This window comes from Oryctolagus cuniculus, chromosome 3 (genome assembly GCF_964237555.1).
Source record: "Oryctolagus cuniculus chromosome 3, mOryCun1.1, whole genome shotgun sequence".
NCBI lineage: Eukaryota > Metazoa > Chordata > Mammalia > Lagomorpha > Leporidae > Oryctolagus > Oryctolagus cuniculus.
The window spans coordinates 70,293,779-70,313,044 of NC_091434.1; the positions used below are offsets into that span (position 1 = coordinate 70,293,779).

The following is a 19,266-nucleotide window of genomic DNA, read 5'->3' on the forward strand; positions in this document are numbered from 1 at the left end:
CGGAGAGGGGGCGAGGGGAGCGGGCGGTGGCGGCCACAGCTTTAGCCGCGGGAGTCCGCTCTCCCGGAAAGCCGGGCGCGTTCACCGCTCCCGCGCCGCCACGCAGACCCGCGGGCAGAGCGCTCGGGTCGGAGCGGCCCCGCAGCACGGGGTTGCCGCGCGGGGGCGCTGCGCTCGCGCTTTCGCAGCCGCACCCTGCGCCCCTGGCCTTTGGCGTACAAGGGTCAGGGCCTCCAGCCGAGAGTCTCCGCCAAGCGTCTGGGCTGTCATTACAGTAGGAAACTAGACCGAAGACGGGATTCCCTTGGCGAGCGCTGGCTCGCCGGGTCCTGGCACTCACCGCAGATCTTCAGCCCCAGTTTTCGGGTGCATCCGTGGGCCACGCCGCACCAGGTGTCGTACGCTAGGACGAGAGAGAGATAGAGATAGAGAGAGAGAGAGAGAGATTGGTAAGGGAGGGAAACGGCGTGGAGCGCAGATTCTCCTGGCGATTGGAGGTCTTCCCCGAGGCTCTCCACTGAAAGCTTCCAGAAAGGAGCGAGGTACCAGGCCAGTGGGCGGACTGACAGACTCATGCCCTCTAAGCCCCCACCGCGCCCCTTGCTGCTCCCGCCAGCCACTTTGGCGGGGTCCAAATGGGCAGCAGGCAGACCTTGCGCGCCAAAGGCCAGGCCCCAGCCCCCGGCGCTCGGGTTGCCCAGCACCCACCGGCCAGACGCGGTGCCGGCTGTTGGGTCTCGGCCCAACAGACCCGAAGGGCGACCACAGCGGCCCAGAAAGGGAACACAGAGGCATCTGGGACCGAAACGTCTCATAATTTCTTGGCGGGTCTCCAGCCGAGTGGCAGCTTAAAATAAACTGGCATGAAATGGGGTCGCGGAAGAGTTCAGGAATTAATTGGGTGAAAAATAGTATTTGACTAGGTGATCGGGCTCGCATGGCTGCTCCTGGGGCGGGCCGGGGAGGCGGAGAGACAATGGTGCGTCTCCCGTGCGCATCCGTTGCCCCTCTCCCCGACCTGCCGCTGGTTAACCCTTCCCTGGATTTACCCCGCCCTGAGCGGACGGAGGCCACTGGGATCGGGCGCTTTACCTCTGGGTTTGAGCTGCGACCCAGGACCGCCGGGCTTTCCTTCTGTTCCAAGCTATTCTCAAAAAGGGGTCTGCCTGCCTTCGGGGCCAGCTTTCCAAACGAGGATCGCGGAAAGCAGCCCGGCGCCCGCGAAGCCCGAGGGCGGTGTAATGGGCGCACCGAGAAATCCCCTTCCCATCCCGCAGCGCCAGGCAGGCGCCTCCCATCATCCCATCCCCCCCAGCCCACCACGGCCTGCGCCTCCAGCGGCGCGAGTGTTTCCTGCGATAAGGAGAGTGACATCCATTACACCCGAGGCACAGCAGAGCCCCAGAGGGCTGGGGAGACATCCCGACGTGGCGCGGTGGACAGCGCGTCACAGATGGAGCTCCAGCGCCAGGGAAGCATGCTAAAGCAAAGCCCTAATAATAATAATAGCAAGCGGGTAAGGAGCCATTGCTGCGGGTAAAGCGCTTTCATTTCTGACATCTCGTCTAATTCTCATGGCAACCGTAGGAAGCAAGGAGAGGGAGTGCTGATCCAAGACTCACTGGATAAAAACAAAAGCAAAAACAAAAACAATACAATGGAGCTCGGAGAGGTTAAGCAAGTTTTCCAAGGTCACTCAGCCAGGAGATTGGAGTTGGAAATGGCACTGCCTTTCAGAATTGGGGGTTACAATGCAAGAAAAGGAAAAGGAGAGAGAGAGAGAGAGAGAGAGAGAGAGAGAGAGAGAGAGAGCCCTTTTTGATGCAGCCAGGGTCGGGAAGACCTAGGGGCCTAGGGCAGAGGGGGCTCCATGCCCGGCCCAGGGGTTGCTGGAGCAAGAGGTAGGGTAAGATTGCGCAGGTTGAGCAGGGACATGTCCCAGGAGACCTTGACGGGGCAGAGAGAAGCGGAGCCAGCTGGGCAAGTGAGGGTGTATCTGTAAGGGGGGTTGAGAGTGGATGGGGCGCAGACGCCGCCACTGGGCTGGGGAGGACTCGCGGCCCTGCTCCTGGCACAGGTGCCGCCTGCTTTTCCCAGACAGCCTCTTCAGCTTTCTTGCCTCCTCCGCCTGCATGGCTTTGGACATGCCAGGTCAAGTGTGGACCCTGTTCCTCGCCCCATCCTGGGACCCGGATCAGAGGTTGAGCATCCCGCCAAAAAATAGGACCACTGGGCAGATGGGGGGGGGGTAGCTGGGAGAGAGGGCCAATACAACTGTGGCCCAAGTCCTCCCGACTGCAAAAAGGGCGCCAGAAATGTGGAGACCAACGGGAGAAAAAAAAAATCCATGGAGGCCAAAGTAAAAAACAAAAGGCGCGCAGGCCTCGCGTTTCTCCAGGCCTGCTGGGCCAGCCCTTCCGCCCTCGCCTGGCTCACGTGCCATCGGGGCTGGCTGCTCTCCCGAGCCACTCTTTGTTGTGTGGGTAATTGTAGCTTGCCAGGGTGGCGGGAAGGGGGAGCTGCAAAGGGGACTGGAAGGCGGCTCCAGGATTTAAGTCAAGGCCTCCCACCGGGGAGCTACTCCAGGCCCAAAGGGTTGGAGGGGCGCTTCCCTGGGGGAACACACCCCACCTTCGCTGATGAAGACGCTGTTTCCTCAAGCTTCTAGAAAGTGCCACTAAAGCAGAGCCACAAGTACCCTAACCACGGAGGCCTCTCCAAACGCCACCTATATAGACATCCCCACATATTTGGACATCCGAGGGCGTTGCTGTCTGCAGCTCAGAGACTGGGGGTTGGGGTGGGGGACACCACTCCAAATTGGAAAAACAATTCCCTCATGCGCATGCCTCTGGAGCGGTAGGCGGTCACTCCCAGTTCCAAACAGATTCTAGAGCTGGTTTCAACACTGGTGGACCTGAGGGTGGGGAAGCATAGTCCCCCTCCCTTGCTGGTCCCCCTTTTTTCCTCTCTCCTGTGCTTGTCACCTGCTGACCGGGCTCCCGCCACGGAGAAAGGCGAAGGATGCTTTCTCGAGGCGCCCAGGCCAACGTCTCTCCGGCTCCCAGTTCTCCGCCTCTTGCTACGGAGGGTGCTGCCTGCTCTCCCCACCCCCCACTCTTTTTCTCTGAGATGTCATTAATTGCACGGAATGTCGGGGCTCCCTCCAGCAGGTTTCTGCACCTTCCCCGCCCCTGATTTCTGCCTCACTCGTCAATAGCTCACACAAATTTAGAGCAATTAGGGACCCTGAGTTTTCTAAAAGCTGCAATTAACGTCGAGATTTCCGCTGATTATAGACTTGGAGCACAGCGCAGAGAAGGGAGGAGGTCAGATCTCGGCTCAACGAAACCCGGGGACAGAAAACTCCCTTCCCGCGGAGACTCGCGGCCCCGCACGGCGCTCCCTGCCCTCAGCCCGGGTTTCTCACCAGACAAAACAAAAACAAAAACAAAAAAACCCCACCACACACAACACAACGGAACCAACACTCGCCGCGCGTCCTCCCCCAGCGCGAAGCCGCCAACAATCGCCGACTCCCGTACCCTGCGCGATCCTCGCTCTGCGGTGTCCTGGAAGTCACCCAATGTCTCCGAGAGCCCAATGACCTCTGTCCGGGCCGCGGGTCAGGGCCCCATTTGTCTCTCAGCCTCCATCATCGCCGCGCTCCCCCTGCTCTTTCCGCCAGCACAGCCTCCCTCGTCCCAGCACCCCCATCTTCCACGCAGACCGTTCGATAGGAAACTGGGGCAGCACCTACTTGTGGGGCGCAGGTTGGTGGTGTTGGGGTCCGCTCCCGCGTTCGAGGAGGTTGCGGACGAAGAAGGTGTCGAAGACGCCATCAGCTCGGTGGTCCTGGGGCCGCTGCTGTCCGGAGTCCTCAGTGGGTCGGGCGCGGGCACAGGCTGCGAAGACAAACGAGAGCTGCGCGGCCAGGGCTTCCGGGGTCCTGCACGCGGGCGGCGGCTGGGCAGCTTGGGTGCCGGCGCTTCGCCGGAGGTCCCGGCACTGGGGAGGCAGGGCCGCGAACCAGCCGAGTCGGGGTGCGCGGTAGTGGCGGGGCGAGGAGGGGGGGAGGAGACGTGCGCGCTAGCTCCGGGACTCCCGGCGAGAGCAACACAGCCCCGGGCTACTGTCCAGTCTGGCTGCCTGGCGGCGCGACCAAAACTGTAGCGCTCAGCTAAGGGGGGCCCAAGGCCAGTGCAGGATGTGAGGGGTATGGGGGTACCGGGCTAGGGGCACCAGGGCGTGTGCGTTCGGTGGGCGATTTGCCATCCAAACCGCGACAAGCCCCATTGGGTTCCCGGCAGCCGGCGAGCGGGCAGGATGGGGGCAGGGTGCGCGGGGCGGGCACGTCTGGATCGGCGTCTGGTTCCCGTTGTTGTGTCTGGCTAATTTCTTGGAAAGAAAGCGTCTCTCTGCTCTGGGGACCAGGTTCTTTGGGGGAGACAAGGTGAGAGGGGGGAAAAAATGTCCACACCTTTACGTCCTCGCTCGAACTTGGCCTGGCTGGGGAAGAACCAGTCACCTTGCGCTCCGGACAGCCAGAGAGCAGCACGGAACCTCGCTCGTCTGCCTTATCCCACCTGGTTCGGAGCCATCTCCAAGCCCAGGACGAGGCTCCATCCCAGTCTTGATATTTCTCTTCTATCCAGCCCTCCTGCGACCCAAGACCCCAGATTGCTAGTTGTAGACCTCCGGAGAGGGTAGGGGGAGAAAAGAACGGGGATCGTCACGGGGGAAACGAACTTGCGCCCAGGGCGCAAGAGGCAGCGGACAAAGATGGTTGCGCGGCGCCCCTGATCGGCGCCGGCGCGATGGCGCCCCAAGGCCCCGGGACAAAGTGCGGGCGAATCTGGGTAGATCTAAGACCCCGCTGAGCAGCGACCACCAGCCACCGCTTCCGCATTCCTTCCCCCGATTCCCCCACCTAGCCGACTTAGCGGTCCCTCAGCAACGCGGCTGGCGGAGGGGACCGGGGCGACTGGGGAAGTAACAGGTTATCGCTGCTTGGTGCGCCTTTGGCTGCAGCTGCACCGGCGCCCTTTGGAGAGACCGGAGCTCACAGCATGGATGCGCCAGGGAAAATCGCTCTCGCTCCACTTCAGCGAAAGCCTCAGTCTCTGTGAGTCCCCGGGGCAGGAATCCGTCCGGCAGGGAAGAGAAGAGAGCAGAGGGCGGGGGTCCCCGCGCCGCGCAATGAGCCAGAGCAGGGACTGGGACGAGCGAGACGCTCTTTAGGTTGGGGAGAGTGGGTGGTCGACGCCGGGGGCAGGGGTTGGCCGGGAAGCTGCGGTGAGAAGAGGACTCCACTGGGCAGCCGAGGAAGGGCGCTAGGAAGTCCAGGAGGTCGCAAGCTTACCTGCCTCGGCTGGGTCGCTTCGATCCGCGCACTGTTTCCTCTCCTCCGCGCAGCGTCCTGCTGTCTGTTCGGTTCCTCTCGCCCCGGCTCTGCCACAGGCGTATCTGCCCGGCGTCACCTCCAGCTGCTACCTCGCTCTTGCCAGCCCCGTCCCGCACGCGAGCGCCTGGAGGAGACGAGAGATCCGGAGAGCTGCCGCTCAGCTTCAGGGGAGGCGGGGGCGGAGTGGGGAGGCGGGGACCGGCTCCGCGGGGGAATCACGAGGCAGCTGCTCGCGGGGGCAGCTCGCCGGCGGAGCGGCGGGCTCCTTTGCAGGTGCCTGCCTGCCAGCCTCTGGACCTTTATAGGGCGACTATAAATCCAGCTCATGGGTTTGCGCCCGGGGTGTGTGTGTGGGGGGTGTGGGGGGAGGTCCTATGAGTAATCCAGAACGTACTCAACACACTGTTTTCTGAAACAGGCAGGGTGTCTGATGAGGGGAAAGATAATTCTCGGAAGAATTCTGCCTCGCTGAGCGTTTCTTCTTCCCTCCCCTTCCTACCCCACCCCCTCCCATATCTTGGGGACCAGAACTGTGGCTTTGCTTCATTCCGTTCTCCCGTGGTTCCCCCAGAGGTGTGACCCCACGACGCTTGCTTGAGCGAAGGCGCTCTCTGGGTCGCATCCTGGCCGGCTTCTCCGAGGAGTCAGGATTGAGCCGGGACCGCTCAGACCGCAGAGAAACCTCAGTCTCCTCACTCCAATTTCCCCGTCCAGTTCCGGGCCTCCCCGAAGTACCTCGCCTGAGCCAAGCCACCTGCCCCCGGCAAAGAAAGGGGTCCCGTTTAACTGCGCTATGCGCGCCCTCCTAGCTTGGCCTCCTCAGTGACAGGAGAGGCGGTCCTCCTGATGGATGGCGTCTGAAGGTTAACGCCACGCTCGGGCGCCGCTTCACACGCACCCGGGCCCTGAGCGCACCGGTGGCCCCGGAGAGGCCCAGTGGCTCTCCCTGCTCTGGCCCCCTCGCCTCAGTCCCCCTACGACTACACATCCTTTAAGGACTCTCCCTTTCCAACATCTGAGCACATTTACGTTGGGAGAAGACCCTCGTAATAAAAAGGCGTTGACGGGAAAATTCCCACCAGAGGGCGCCAAGCGCCCAGGGACCCAGAGGCCCTGTGTTGGCCCGGTCTCTCCTGGGAGGCCCGCGCCAACCCCGGGAGGAACTGGTCAGGCCCTCCGGCCCGCCGGCCGTCACTTGCCGTCTCTCTACCCCCTCCTCTCTCGCTGATGTGCCCCTTTCCTCTCCGTCCCCCTCCTTGCTCTACGACGAAGCAAAGCTGATCTTTGTGTGTGTGATCTTTGTGTGTGTCTGGGAGACATCGTACACTCCGATTCTTTCACTCATTTTCACAGTGATCCCCCCCCCCCCATTGCTATTCAACAGTCAGGGGTTATTCGTGCGCACCTCCGGGGCCTCGCTGGTTTGCTGGTTTACTCTAAGCCCTTGCCTTCTCTCTGAATGTCTTACTGCCTTTCACCACGACACAGTAGAAACGCCGAAAATCTAATAAATCACCCACATTCCATCAAGGAGATAGAAGATTCCGCCCTGCGAAAATCGAGTCCGGTCAGCAAAAAAAGACCACCGTGCGTTTTGAAATATCCACGTTGGCTTTAATATAAAGAAAATGCTGTCGGCGTCTCTCCACCTTACAGTGAAAGCCTGGGTGCTTTTGAAGGACACAAAAGCACCCTGAACGGTGGGGTGTGCGGTAACAGCAGCCCCAGGGGCTAAAGCGCAGGAGTGTGCAGGGTGCAAGTGCCCGCTCCTCGTAGGAGATGCCCCCACCACAAGCCGCTCACCCACCGCTTCCGCGCACTGCTGGAAACGTGCGGTTTACAACCGGGTGAAGCTCAGAATTCCACCCACGCCCCCTCTTCCAGCCTTCCCTCAAAGACACGGTCGCGCCAATCAGGGAGCAGGGTGCCAGGGCTAAATCATCGGAGACGCAAGGGGCAAGGAGACAGGAGGGCGGAGACAAATCCAGGTGTCCCCGGGTGTCCTCTGTCACGCGTAGGTGCTTGCTCGCCCTCTGTCTCCTCAGTCTTCTCCCAAGCTCAAGCTTCCCTGGATAGGAAGATTCTTATAATACACCTGTGGCACTAGACTGAGAAATTTCCAATCGTCTCCTCCTCCAAAGGCAGAAGCCAGTCCCCCCTACACTAACGTTTTAGCCAACAAAACAGTATTTGGGGGGAAAAAAAGAATCGCCTACAAGGCTGGGAATGGCAAATTAAAGCTGCGTGTGTCCAGCTGTGAGGACACCTTTCACACACCCCCCCCCTTATGGTAGGGAGGGGAGGAAGGCAGGCTCCTGCTCGTCTTGAATTTTGAAATGTTTAATTAAATATCAGTAATTAATCAAATGGACATTTATTAACGACCGACCAAGAGCCAGGCACTGGTCTCTGGGAGCTGACATGGTTCCCACCATGTCTATTATCATGCTTCCCTCAAGGAGTTGACACGCCAGTGTGGCAGGTAGAGTAGCCGATTTAGGACCTCGTGGTTTTGATTTAATCGGCAATTGTCTCCCAATTCAGTTTAGACTCGTGGGCTCAGCAGGGATGGTAAGGAATCCAGGGCCTGGCATTCCACCCAGTCCGGGGCTCGGGGGTCTGGAGTTCAGAGCTTTGTGAAGAGCGTTCAGCACCGGGGACAGCGCCCGCCGCGGCAACGCTCACAGAGCGCCTAGACCAGCCTGGGATTCCAGTTCCCCGCCCTCTCCCCTTCCTCCAGGTGCTGCCGAGTTTATCGTGCCTGGTTTGGGGGGAGGGTGGTATTTGGCCCACCTCTCCCTGGTAAGAATGTGGCCTGAGGGCGGCTGCGGTTGTCGTTTGGCTCTTCAGAACATTTGGAGCCCGTGTTATTTGCATCTCACTCTTCTTTTAATCTTTTATTACTCCCGGGGGAGGGTGGTTCGGATAGTGGGGGTGGAAAACAGACATCCTCTCCAGGGTCTCGGACCGGTGGTGAGGGGTGGCCCGGAAGGGAGCGGTGTCCGCCCAGCTGTTCGTTAGCGTTTGATCTAAGGTTTAGCGCCTGGAAAAAATAAATGGGAAAGCGACGCCCAAAGGCAAGGGGAGGCAGCGACAGCGTCGACGCGCGACCCCTCGGCCTCTCCCTACGATGCTGGGGGGGTCCGCAGGCCCCCGACTGCCCGTCCAGTCAGCTCGGGCGGGGACTGTTCCTGCGAGGCTTAAAGATATTTCAAAAGGATTTGCGGCCGGGCCTTCCCCGCAAATGAAGCCAGCGGGCAGGGGGGCGCAGCGTAGGGGGCTGCGGGGAGACTTTCAGGCGTAAATTTCGGTGCGTTAAGGTGGGAAGACGAAAAACGCCAGGTGGTTTCTTTTTCTTTCTTTTTTTCTTTTTCTTTTTTTTTATATATGCACTTAGCGATTTTAGCCTCCAGGACAGATAACTCAGAGCCAAGGCGTTGGTTCATTTCAGCTGGCTGTTCTGTTTATGACCAAAATAACATTCAAGAAAGGCGGTGCTCACCGAGTGAACGTCTCTCTTCGCGGTTGAGGGCGGGGACAGCGCGGCTTAACCTTGCCTCGGGCCTGGAGCTGAGGTCCCTAGGCTGCTTGTGCACCTTAAAGGCTGTGCCCCGAATCATCCTGAACTTTATTACGAGGACCCTCGCTAAATCCAATACTCACCCCCAACCCCCGCCCCGCAACCTCCGTCCGACCCAGCGGAGCACGCACTACCGGCTCCCGGCAGGCAGCAAGGGGTTAAAAGCGTGGCGGGGAGGTGGCGGACACTGGAAATCATTTCTGCTAAGGAATCGAGCTGAATTCCTCCTTACACTGTCCAATGCCCCTTCCTCCTCGGTATGCCGAGGATGAAAATAGTCGAACATAAAGAAAACTAACCAAGGCGGACTGGGCGATTTGTATTTGGGCAAATCTTGGGTTCATCTGAAAATACCCAATTCCTGCTCTTCTGAACACAGTATCGAGCGACCACCAGGTGGTGGTAGATCACAATTTCTGGGAGGAAAGAACGCGCCCGCCAGGGATCCGTTCTTTAGGGAAGCGCGCGGGTCTTCCCGGTCCACACGCAGCCCTGTCGCGGTTCACCGAGCGGGTCCTTTTCAAAGGCCAAGAAATGCTCCAGAAGTGACCGCAAATGCCCCGGGGGGAGGCCCGTCTGTCCCCGTGGTGAAAGAGAAGAGGATGCCCGGCATCTGCTGCTTTCCCACACAGCCGCATGCTAAAGGTGGCCTTAAGGAGTGACCCCTTTGCTGTGAGGCTGAGAACTGGAAACCCAGGAAATCATGGATCTGACGCGCGACTCTGAAAGGGACCCTGACAGATGTATTTCTGTTCTCCTTTCAACAAAGACCAAGACCAGTGCCTTCCCGAGTAGGGCGCAAGGAAGAGGATTCGCCACAGATGCTGTAGGGAAACGCAGTGTTGACTGGGAGGCGGGCATGGGACTATTCTATCCATTTCCTTTCCTCTAAAAACTCAAACTCTTCTCACTGGGGCATTTTCTCATGATGTACACGATACGGACCCAAGGATCTAAGATCGTCAAGACAGGTTTTACTGGAGGGAAAGCCAAAGCTTTGAAGGCAGTCAGACTTGAGTTTGAACTTGGATTCTACCTAGCAGCCATTGACTGACTGCTTTGCTTTCGCATCTAGAAAACAGGGGCTGAACCAGCTTTGTGGGCCAAATTATTTGATGCTTATAAAACTCATGTAATCGAGTTCAGCTCAGCCTGGATTATGCTGTATGCTGTTCCCTGAATGTCAGTTGTTTCTGCTCCTCTCCCTTAGATGAACAGTGATTTTCATCCACATCAATGTTCTCCCCTGGAATGTCTAAGCTCAGTGCAACATTGGTTCTCTTGTCTCCCATTTGTTTTGGCAGAGTGGCTGACCATTCCCCGATGGAGGACTCTGGGCCCTCTTCCTCAGTGACAGGGGTTTCTCACCCGCAGAGAAGTTTTGATTCCTAGAGAAGAAAACGTTTTGATGAATTTTCAGACCCACCTAACAAGAGGTGAGAGGGGGACAGTTTTGTGTTGAGGTGACATTTACACATAATTACCACTTTCTGTAGGATTCACTCTTTGGATCTCTTCCCTTACCTTGATTCCTCCCTCTGTAACCTTGTCCAGCCACATGGCTTTAAATAACATCTATAGGATGCTGACTTCTGAATTTGTGCCTTTATTTGAACTTCTGGCCAACACTGTAGGTTCATATGTTGAGCAGAATTTCCCACTTTGATTGCAAACAGGCGCCTTAAACTTGGAATGCCCTAAGTTGAACTTCTGAGCCTTTGTCCTGGACCCGCCCTATTACAGTCTTCTCCATGTCAACACACAACAGCTAGAGCCAGCTCCATCCTTCTGGCTGGTCTGGTTAAAGTCTCACCATTATCACCCACTCCTCCCTTTCCATCTGTCAGTAAACACTGTTGAATTTCAAACTTTTCCAACCTGTTTCTGCTCTTTTCCCATTCCTTTTCAGAACACACATCATTGAGTCATTGCCACATCATGGCCTTCTTCTACTCAAAACCCTCCAAATCCCTGTCTCTTCATTAAAGCCAGTCTCTGTAGTGCCTACAAGGCCCTATATCATCTGAGTCCTCTGTCCCGTGTCACTCTGCCGCAGTCACAAGGACCTCCTTCATGCTTCTTGAACATTCTAGGCAAGCTCCCTCTACTTCCCCCAGGTATACACAGGGTTTGCTCCTTCTCATTCTGGCCTTTGCTCAAATGTTCTTTCAGCAGTGAGGCCTTCCTTTCTCCTTGTGTTGGAGATGGCAGCTCTCTACTGCCACAGTACTCCCTATGCCCCCTGCATGTGTTTTCCAACAATTTTTACCCCTTGACCTCTTGTAGGTTTTTACTTCTTACTTCTTCCTCCTAAAATATAAGCTCCTTAAGGATGTCATTTTTTCACCAATGTATTCCTACTATACAATGGTTCTTAAACCCTGTAACCATACTCTGTTGATTTTTATTGTGCACAGCTGAATAGGCAATGTATTTCCAAAATCTTCAGGTGGCCATTGAGGTTTGCAAGCAGAGTTGGAAGGTGCCTGGCAACTGATGAATGAGTTGTGGCAGTCATTTTGTGTCACTTTGCTTCTTTGCTGTATCTGGACTTAGATGAGGAGGGGCAGGGAGAGGACAGAAGGAAGAAATAAATCCCTGAGATCAGAGCCACCAAGAAGACTTCAGTTGGCTTCTAAAGGAGCAATCAGTCCAAACTATTACTTTAACAGGTTGTAAGATAGCTCAATCCAGCAAGTTTTAGGTTGAGATAGGCTTCTCAACGTATTCTCTCAATTTCACTTAGTGACATGACTTTTACTGTTTTCTCTCACTGGCGGGTTGTGAGCTAAGAGAAGGTAGCTTTGGGATGACAACATGGTCTGCTGCTATTGACTGTCACTATCTTTGGTTGAGTTCTTCTCATGCCAGTAGGAAGAAGCTTTTTAGTGCCTGTTATGATGGGGAAGAGATTTTTTTCCAAACACATTGTTCCATGGTAGGCAAGGACCATCTTTACAGAATGGTTATTTTCAAGTAATTTTTTTTTTATTTTTCCAAATTGGGGGGGGAGAGAGAGAGAGAAAGAGAAAGAGAGAAAGAGAGAAAGAGAGAAAGGGAGAAAGGGAGGGGAGGGGGAGGAGGGGAAGAGGGAGAGGGAGAGAGAATCTTCCATCCACTGGTTCACTCCCCAAATGGCTGCTAAGGCTGGCATGCTGCGCTGATCCAAAGCCAGGAGCCAGGCGCTTCCTCCTGGTCTCCCATGCGGGTGCAGGGCCCAAGCACTTGGGCCGTCCTCCACTGCCTTCCCGGGCCACAACAGAGAGCTGACTGGAAGAGGAGCAACTGGGACAGAATCTGGCGCCCCAACTGGGACTAGAACCCGGGGTGCCAGCGCCACAGGCGGAGGATTAGCCAAGTGAGTCATGGCACTGGCCCAGAATAGAATTGTTTTAGCAATAAAAAAGGAATGAGTAATGACTCATGGTACAACATGGATGAAGCTTGAAGACATTATACTAAGTGAAATAAGCCAGTCACAAAAGAAGATACATTTTATGATTCCACTTATATAAGGTACCTAGAACACTCATATTCAAAGACAGAAAGTAGAAAGGTGGTTGCAGGGGAAGAGGAAAAGGGAAGTGAGTGTTCAGTGAGTACAGTTTCAGTTTGGGAAGATGATAGGGGTGCTGAGATTGATGGTGGTGATGGTTGCACAATAATGAATGAACTCAGTGCCACTGAACTATACACTTACAAATGATTATAATGGTAGAATTATATGCTATGTATACTTCATAATAAAAAGTTCTTAGTTCAAAAGTCATATACACTCGTGACTTTTAAAATATTAAAGGAACAAATATCCAAGAAAGACCATATGAGAGACAATCACTCTAACTGCTTTCACATTTCCTCCTTACTTAACACTGCAAGTTACCTTCCTTGGCTCTGAGTGGCCACGAACCCCGGGGAACCTGTAGGAAACCTCAGAGTCCAGTTGGGCTTACACCGTCTTAGGGAATTTATAGGCCTTATCACGTTCACTGTGCTGTGGCAGACCTGTCAGATGCATGGTTGGCTGCAAGTAATAGAAAACTTGCAACAAAATGGTTTAAATATTAAGAAAATGTATTCTTTCTTAAGCTATTCAGAGTTAGGACAGGCACTAAGCCAGGACAGGCTGACTGAGACACTGGAAGAGGCCTCCAGGGCAGGTTCTTTCCTCTGTGCTCTGCTGTCCCGAGCATGGGCCCCTGCAGAGGGCCTGCTCGTGGCTCTAAGATGGCCACCAGTCTCCAGGGGAGCAACACTCCTTCTTGTTCACATCCAACTCCTGCCTGTTTCATCCACTCAGTCAGCTGAGTTCTACCCATGCTTGCTAATAACTAGTGGTATATGATTAGGTGAGATTTATAATCCAGGCTGAGAGGACTATAGGGAGGGGTCAACCACTGGACTGTTCTGTAGACTGACCACTGGTACAAAAGGGTTCCTGTTGAACAAGGCTGTGCAAGTCAGTCTCATCTCCCAGTCCTTTACTTCCAAAACCTCTCCAAGTTCTGGCCACTGTCCCCGCTCTGTCCTAACTCACATCTGCACCACAATAGCTGGGAGCTTGCTCCAAGAGCTCACCAGAAAGGCCTTTATTCTCCTGAGTCTGGCCTTCTGGCCTTGGAGGCCTTACCTTACCTGCTCCTTATAGACTCTCAATACCTCATGAAAAAGGACACATGCCCTGCACATCTCCCACGGGTCTAAGCTTCACACGAGTCCTTTTTCAAGCGTCCCCCTTGACCAACATCAGTATTTCAGGCAAATACAAAAATCATCTGTTTCTTACATGTCATCCAAGGTGAAGTTAAAAGGGAGGATACGTTTCAACTACAGTAAATGCAGGTCATGAACTTGTAGAATGCATCAGGAAATCTAGGTGCCAGTGGTAGAGCACAGAGGGGCAGCTCTGAGTCACACTGAAATCCACTGCACATACTGAGGTTGTATTATATGCATTTTCTAAGGGATTAGATAAATTAGTTAAATTAGTTGTGTAAATTATCCACACACACACACACACACACACACACCTGCCAATCCGTTCCTCACCACTGGCCTCTGCAGGAGGAAAGCTCAGCACAAAAGGCAGGACATTAGAGTAAAAGGACCAGATTTGAACCTGCCAATCCCTAGGTATGGGATCTTTAGAAAGCTACTTGCACTCTCTCCAGGTCTTGGTTTCTTCATACATAAATTAGGGATGAGAATGTCTATCCCATGGGGGTGTCACGAGGAGTGGTTCAGCTTCTGAACTGTCGGTATGTATCATCCTTGCTATTAAGTATGCTCCTCCTACATGTTTAAAAAAGTAACATGGTCACACACTGCAGAACATGCCAGGGGACCATGTTGGGTAAGTACACTCCATGATGTTTGCACAGTGATAAATTGGCCTAAAGATGCATTTCCTAGAGCTTGTCCTGCTTTTAAGTGATGCACAAGTGTACTCATTTTACTTCTTGTCTTCTGATGACACTTCACCTTTTTTCTTCATATTCAAAGTCCTTGTTCTCTCAAATCTAAAGCATTCAAACTCACTGAAATATGGCTTGGGTCCCACTCTGTGACTTAGCAGGTAAAGCTGCCCCCTACAGTGCCAGCATCCTATATGGGCGCCAGTTCAGGTCCTGACTGCTCCACTTCTGATCCAGCTCTCTGCTGTGGCCTGGGAATGCAGTGGAGGATGGCCTGAGTCCTTGGGCCCCTGTACCCCTGTAGGAGACCCCAAGGGGGCTCCTGGCTCCAGCCTGGCCTAGCTCCAGCCGTTGCAGCCATTTAGGGGGTGAACCAGCAGATGGAGGACCCTCTCCCCACCTCGTGCCTCTGGCTCTCTGTAACTCTGCCTTTCAAATAAATAAATCTTTTAAAAATTTTAGAAAAAAGAAATATGGCTTTCCCCATCCATACTTAAGTACTTTCCCAAATCACCAACCACCTCTCTGTTGATGATATCCTGTTACCCTTTTTAGTTCTTATCTTATTTATCCTCTCTGCAATTTTTGGCAAAATAGATCTTTCCAGCCACCTTGAAACTCTCTTCTGGGTTTGGGTGGTGGTAATCTATCTTGGGATGCTCAGACAGTAAGTAAACCTCTACCCAGACTAACTTAAACAATAAGGAAGTTGATGTTCTAACAGTGAGCACATGCAGAGGCCTGGCTCCCAGGCAGGCGATTCAACAGCTGAACACCTCTAGGAACCTGGGTTCCTTGTGGTCTTCCATCCTCAGCAGCTGCTCCATCCTAAGATTAGTTTCTCTCATGACCAGAAGTTGACCACGAGCGATCACAGGGCAGCATGCTCTCTTGAACTTAACCAGACCATTGAAGGAACACTTCCTCCAAACAAGGAGATAAAATGCTGGGCTCATTGGGCCAGTGAAGGTCCCTTTTCTGTCTCAGGAACAGTAACAGTCACAGAAATGCCACACACTGATGGCTGAGGGCGGAGCCAGTGGTCCTGAGTCTCACTGATTCATGTGAGGAAAGGGGAAGTGGCTGTGTGAACAGAATCAGGGCTCTTTCTGCAAAGAAGCCAGAGAAGGATTGATGCTGAGTAGGTAACCAACACTCCTCCCCATATTGGCTGTCTTGATTTTCCTCCTGGCTGCTCTGCTCAGTCTCATTCATGTAGTTCTCTTTCTTGGACTACCACTGAAATGTGATCAGTAAATTCTTCCCCTGGCCCCCTTCTATTCAGACTACAATCTCCCCAGGAGGCATTCATTCTGTTTACTTGATAGCTATTTCTAATCTGATGATTTCTAGTAAAGGCATATCTCCAGTCCAAGTGTATCTTGCAAGCTCCATATCATAATTCCAAAAAAACTAGTAAATACCCAATACTTCCTATGGTAGGCAGAATAATCCACTCCTCTATCTCTAAGATCGCTATAGCTTCATCCCTAGAATCTGTGGGTGTAAGGGGAATTGGGGTTGCAGATGGAATTAAGGTTGCTCATCGATTAAGCTGACTCTAAGATAGGGAGACCATCTTGGATTATACAGATGGTGCAATGGAATCACAGCATCCTTGAGAGAGGAGAGAGAAGAGAGGAGCTAGAGAGAGAGAGAGAGAGAGAGAGAGAGAGAGAGAGAGAAACAGTATGAGAACATGGCCAGACACTACTGGCTTTGAGGATGGATAAATGGAGTCATGAGTTGAGAAATGTGAGCAGGCAAGGCCAGGACACAGATTCTCGTCTAGAGCCTCCAGAAGGAGCTTGGCCTTCCCAACATCTTGGTTTTGGCCCAAGGGGACTCATTCTGGACTTGCGACCTCCAGGGCTATAAGATAATAAATCTGTATCATTCTAAACCACAGCGTTTGTGATGACTTACGAGAGCCGCAGCAGGGACACACCTCCCCTTCTCAGCCTGTGCAGCAGAATCGCCCTGGCCTTCAGCAAAGCTGCTCTTCCTCCTGCATTCATGCTTCAGGGCTAGCACCACACACCTGGTTTTCCAACTGCAAGGCATCCCCCACATCTACCATCTCCCCAGATTTCACTCACCAGGTCCTGTCGATTCTATGTTGGAAGTGACTCCTCCATTCCACTGCACCTCCTGGGCACTGTTGCTTTGCAGGTTTCAATTTTGACATGAACTGCTGAAGAGTGGAGTTCTCTGTCCCACTCTAGACTGTTCTCTATACTTTCAGATTTTATTTTATTTTTAAAGATTTATTTTACTTGAAAGGCAGAGTGACAGACAGACAGACAGAAAGAAAGATATTTTCCATCAGCTGTTCACTCCCCATATGGCCACAACTGCCAGGGCTGGGCCAGGCTGAACCCAGAATCCTAGAACTCCATCCCCATCTCCCATGTGGGTGGCTGGGCCCAAGGACCTGGGCCATCCTCTGTTGCTTTCCCAGTCATATTATCAAGGAGCTGGGTTGGAAGTGGAGCAGTCAGGACTACAGCACTTTCTGATACGGGATGCCAGTGTCACAGGCAGCGACAACCTGTGGATGCCACAGCACCTGGCCCCCCAGATTTTTATTGAAAATACATTTCAGGGGCAAGGTTGCAGCACACAGGGGTAGTAAGCTGCTGCTTGTGACACTGGAATCCCATATCAGCCTGCCAGTTCTGCCCCCAGCTACTTGGCTTCTGATCCAGCCTTCTGCTAATGTGCCTGGGAAGGCAGCAGATGACGCTCAAGTGCTTAAGTCCTTGCCTCTCATGTGGGAGATCCAGAAGGAGTTCCTAGCTCCTGGCTTTGGCCTGGCCTAGCTGTGGTTGTTGCAACCATTTGGGGAGTGAACCAGCAGATGGACAATTGCTCTGTCATTCTGTTTTTCAAATACATGAATGAATGAATGATTAAATAAATCTTTAAAAATACATTTCACATAAATATCTAGAATACATACACTCTTGAAACCAGTTTCATCAAACAATACTTGCCATATTCTGCAGTGTCTGCTATTCTCTATTCTTCATATTTAATTTTTTTTTTTTTTTGGACAGGCAGAGTGGACAGTGAGAGAGAGACAGAGAGAAAAGTCTTCCTTTTTTTCCATTGGTTCACCCCCCAATGGCCACTGCAGCCAGCTCGCTGCACTGATCTGAAGGCAGGAGCCAGGTACTTATCCTGGTCTCCCATGGGGTGCAGGGCCCAAGCACTTGGGCCATCCTCCATTGCACTCCCAGGTCACAGCAGAGAGCTGGACAGGAAGAGAAGCAACCAGGACAGAATCCGGCGCCCCAACTGGGACTAGAACCCGGTGTGCTGGCGCTGCAGGCAGAGGATTAGCCTATTGAGCCACGGCACTGGCCCATATTTAATTTTTTTAAAAACTCAGTTACCTGTGACACACTACCCTGATTTCACAATTGCCCAGTGGATCATGACCTGGAATTTGAGAAAGAATTTTTTCTTTTTCACCTGGGTACCAAAATGTTCCTTCTAAAACAGTTATTTTCCTTAAAATCTCTCCTGCTATTTTAAGGATCAACCTCAAACTCTAATATGACATCTAGATCTTCCATTACTCAGTCCTTTTAATACTAGAGCTTCATTGTTCTTTAACTGGTTGATTTTTGTCTTGCAATCCTACTCATCTGCTTACTGTGTGGACTTGGGGCTTGTCTCTGTGCCTTTCTAAGGTGTGGTGCCTGCCTGCACTCTCTTCTGCACAGCCTCTCGTAGCTAATTCTCACTTCTTCTATCTTCTGAGCATAGACTTCACTTCGCTCAGGATGCTTTCCCAGGATGCCTGTACTGGTCGGGCCCCTCCTGCGTGCTGCCTTGGCAACTGGACTTCCTCAATGCCGGCATTTATCATTTCATAGGTAAATGGGACATTTTTGATGGGTTCCCATCTCAAGTCTAGGAAGTGGGCAGTCTTACATTTCTCATACTATTGGATATTTGAGTTCTCTAACATCTTTGTCATGTGTTATAAACTTTGTAAGGGGGCACAGGTCTGGAACTGAAGTGTCTACAGATAGAACTTGCTGGCTGGCTCGTTAGCTTTCAGAGGTTAGCCATGTGTGAGACGACATGGAATGCCAGCCTTCAGATTCAGTAGATGCTGCACACAGGATGTAACCCAGCCTCTTTATGTTTTAATGGCCTCACCTGAATTCCAGCACTCCAGCTAACATTTAACTTTGGGTGCTCTCAGTCATCCCAAATTCAATTTCTGTAATTAACAGAGATAATAGCATGTTCTTAGGACTACTGTGAAAAACCAGGAAGTTACATAATGTGAAAATAATTTGGAGATTATTTTTCAGTCATTATTATGACATACAGGCACACATACCTATTACCAGGTTAGGCTATCATTTTATGTTTCATTGATTAAGGGTGTGAGTTGGATAAAGAATATGAATTGGGAGTACTGATTATTCTGGATGAGCAAGCCTCATAAATTCTTAGATTTAGCTATAACATGGCCTGTGAGGTCATGGCTTTTTATTCACAGAGTTTCTTCCTTGAAAGAAAATGAAAATTTCATTGTCATATACTTAGTCTGCAATACCAGTTTTAGGTATTTTATGAACCTGCTATGGGAGCGTGCTTTTTAATCAGGTAAGCATCAATAGACTGCATGTGGTGGCTTTCCAGTGGTGGGAAGGAACATTAAACCCACATAAAAATGAGGACAGGTCATTCCTGAGATCTGTGTTAGCCAGACCTCTGATACTATTTGGTTATTTATGCACAAGGCCCCGAGAATTTACTGCAAATTAAAGGAGCGTAACTCAAGCATAACGCGCACCTGTCTTCATTTCTTTCAGTCACCCCTATGAACCTGCGCAGCAGAGTTT

At 52.8% G+C, this 19,266-nt stretch overlaps 1 protein-coding gene across 1 annotated transcript in view; it reads right to left on the minus strand.

The window, feature by feature from the left end:
• The window catches only part of GAD1 (glutamate decarboxylase 1), a 43,207-nt gene extending 37,508 nt beyond the window's left edge, over positions 1-5,699 (minus strand). The window contains exons 1-3 of the mRNA XM_002712277.5: positions 5,363-5,699; positions 3,761-3,905; positions 341-403 (exon numbers count right to left, since the gene is read on the minus strand). Coding sequence (XP_002712323.1) covers positions 341-403; positions 3,761-3,842 — 145 coding nt within the window. The 5' untranslated portion in view covers positions 3,843-3,905; positions 5,363-5,699. The remainder of the gene's footprint in view (positions 1-340; positions 404-3,760; positions 3,906-5,362) is intronic.
• Between the last annotated feature and the right edge of the window lie 13,567 nt (positions 5,700-19,266).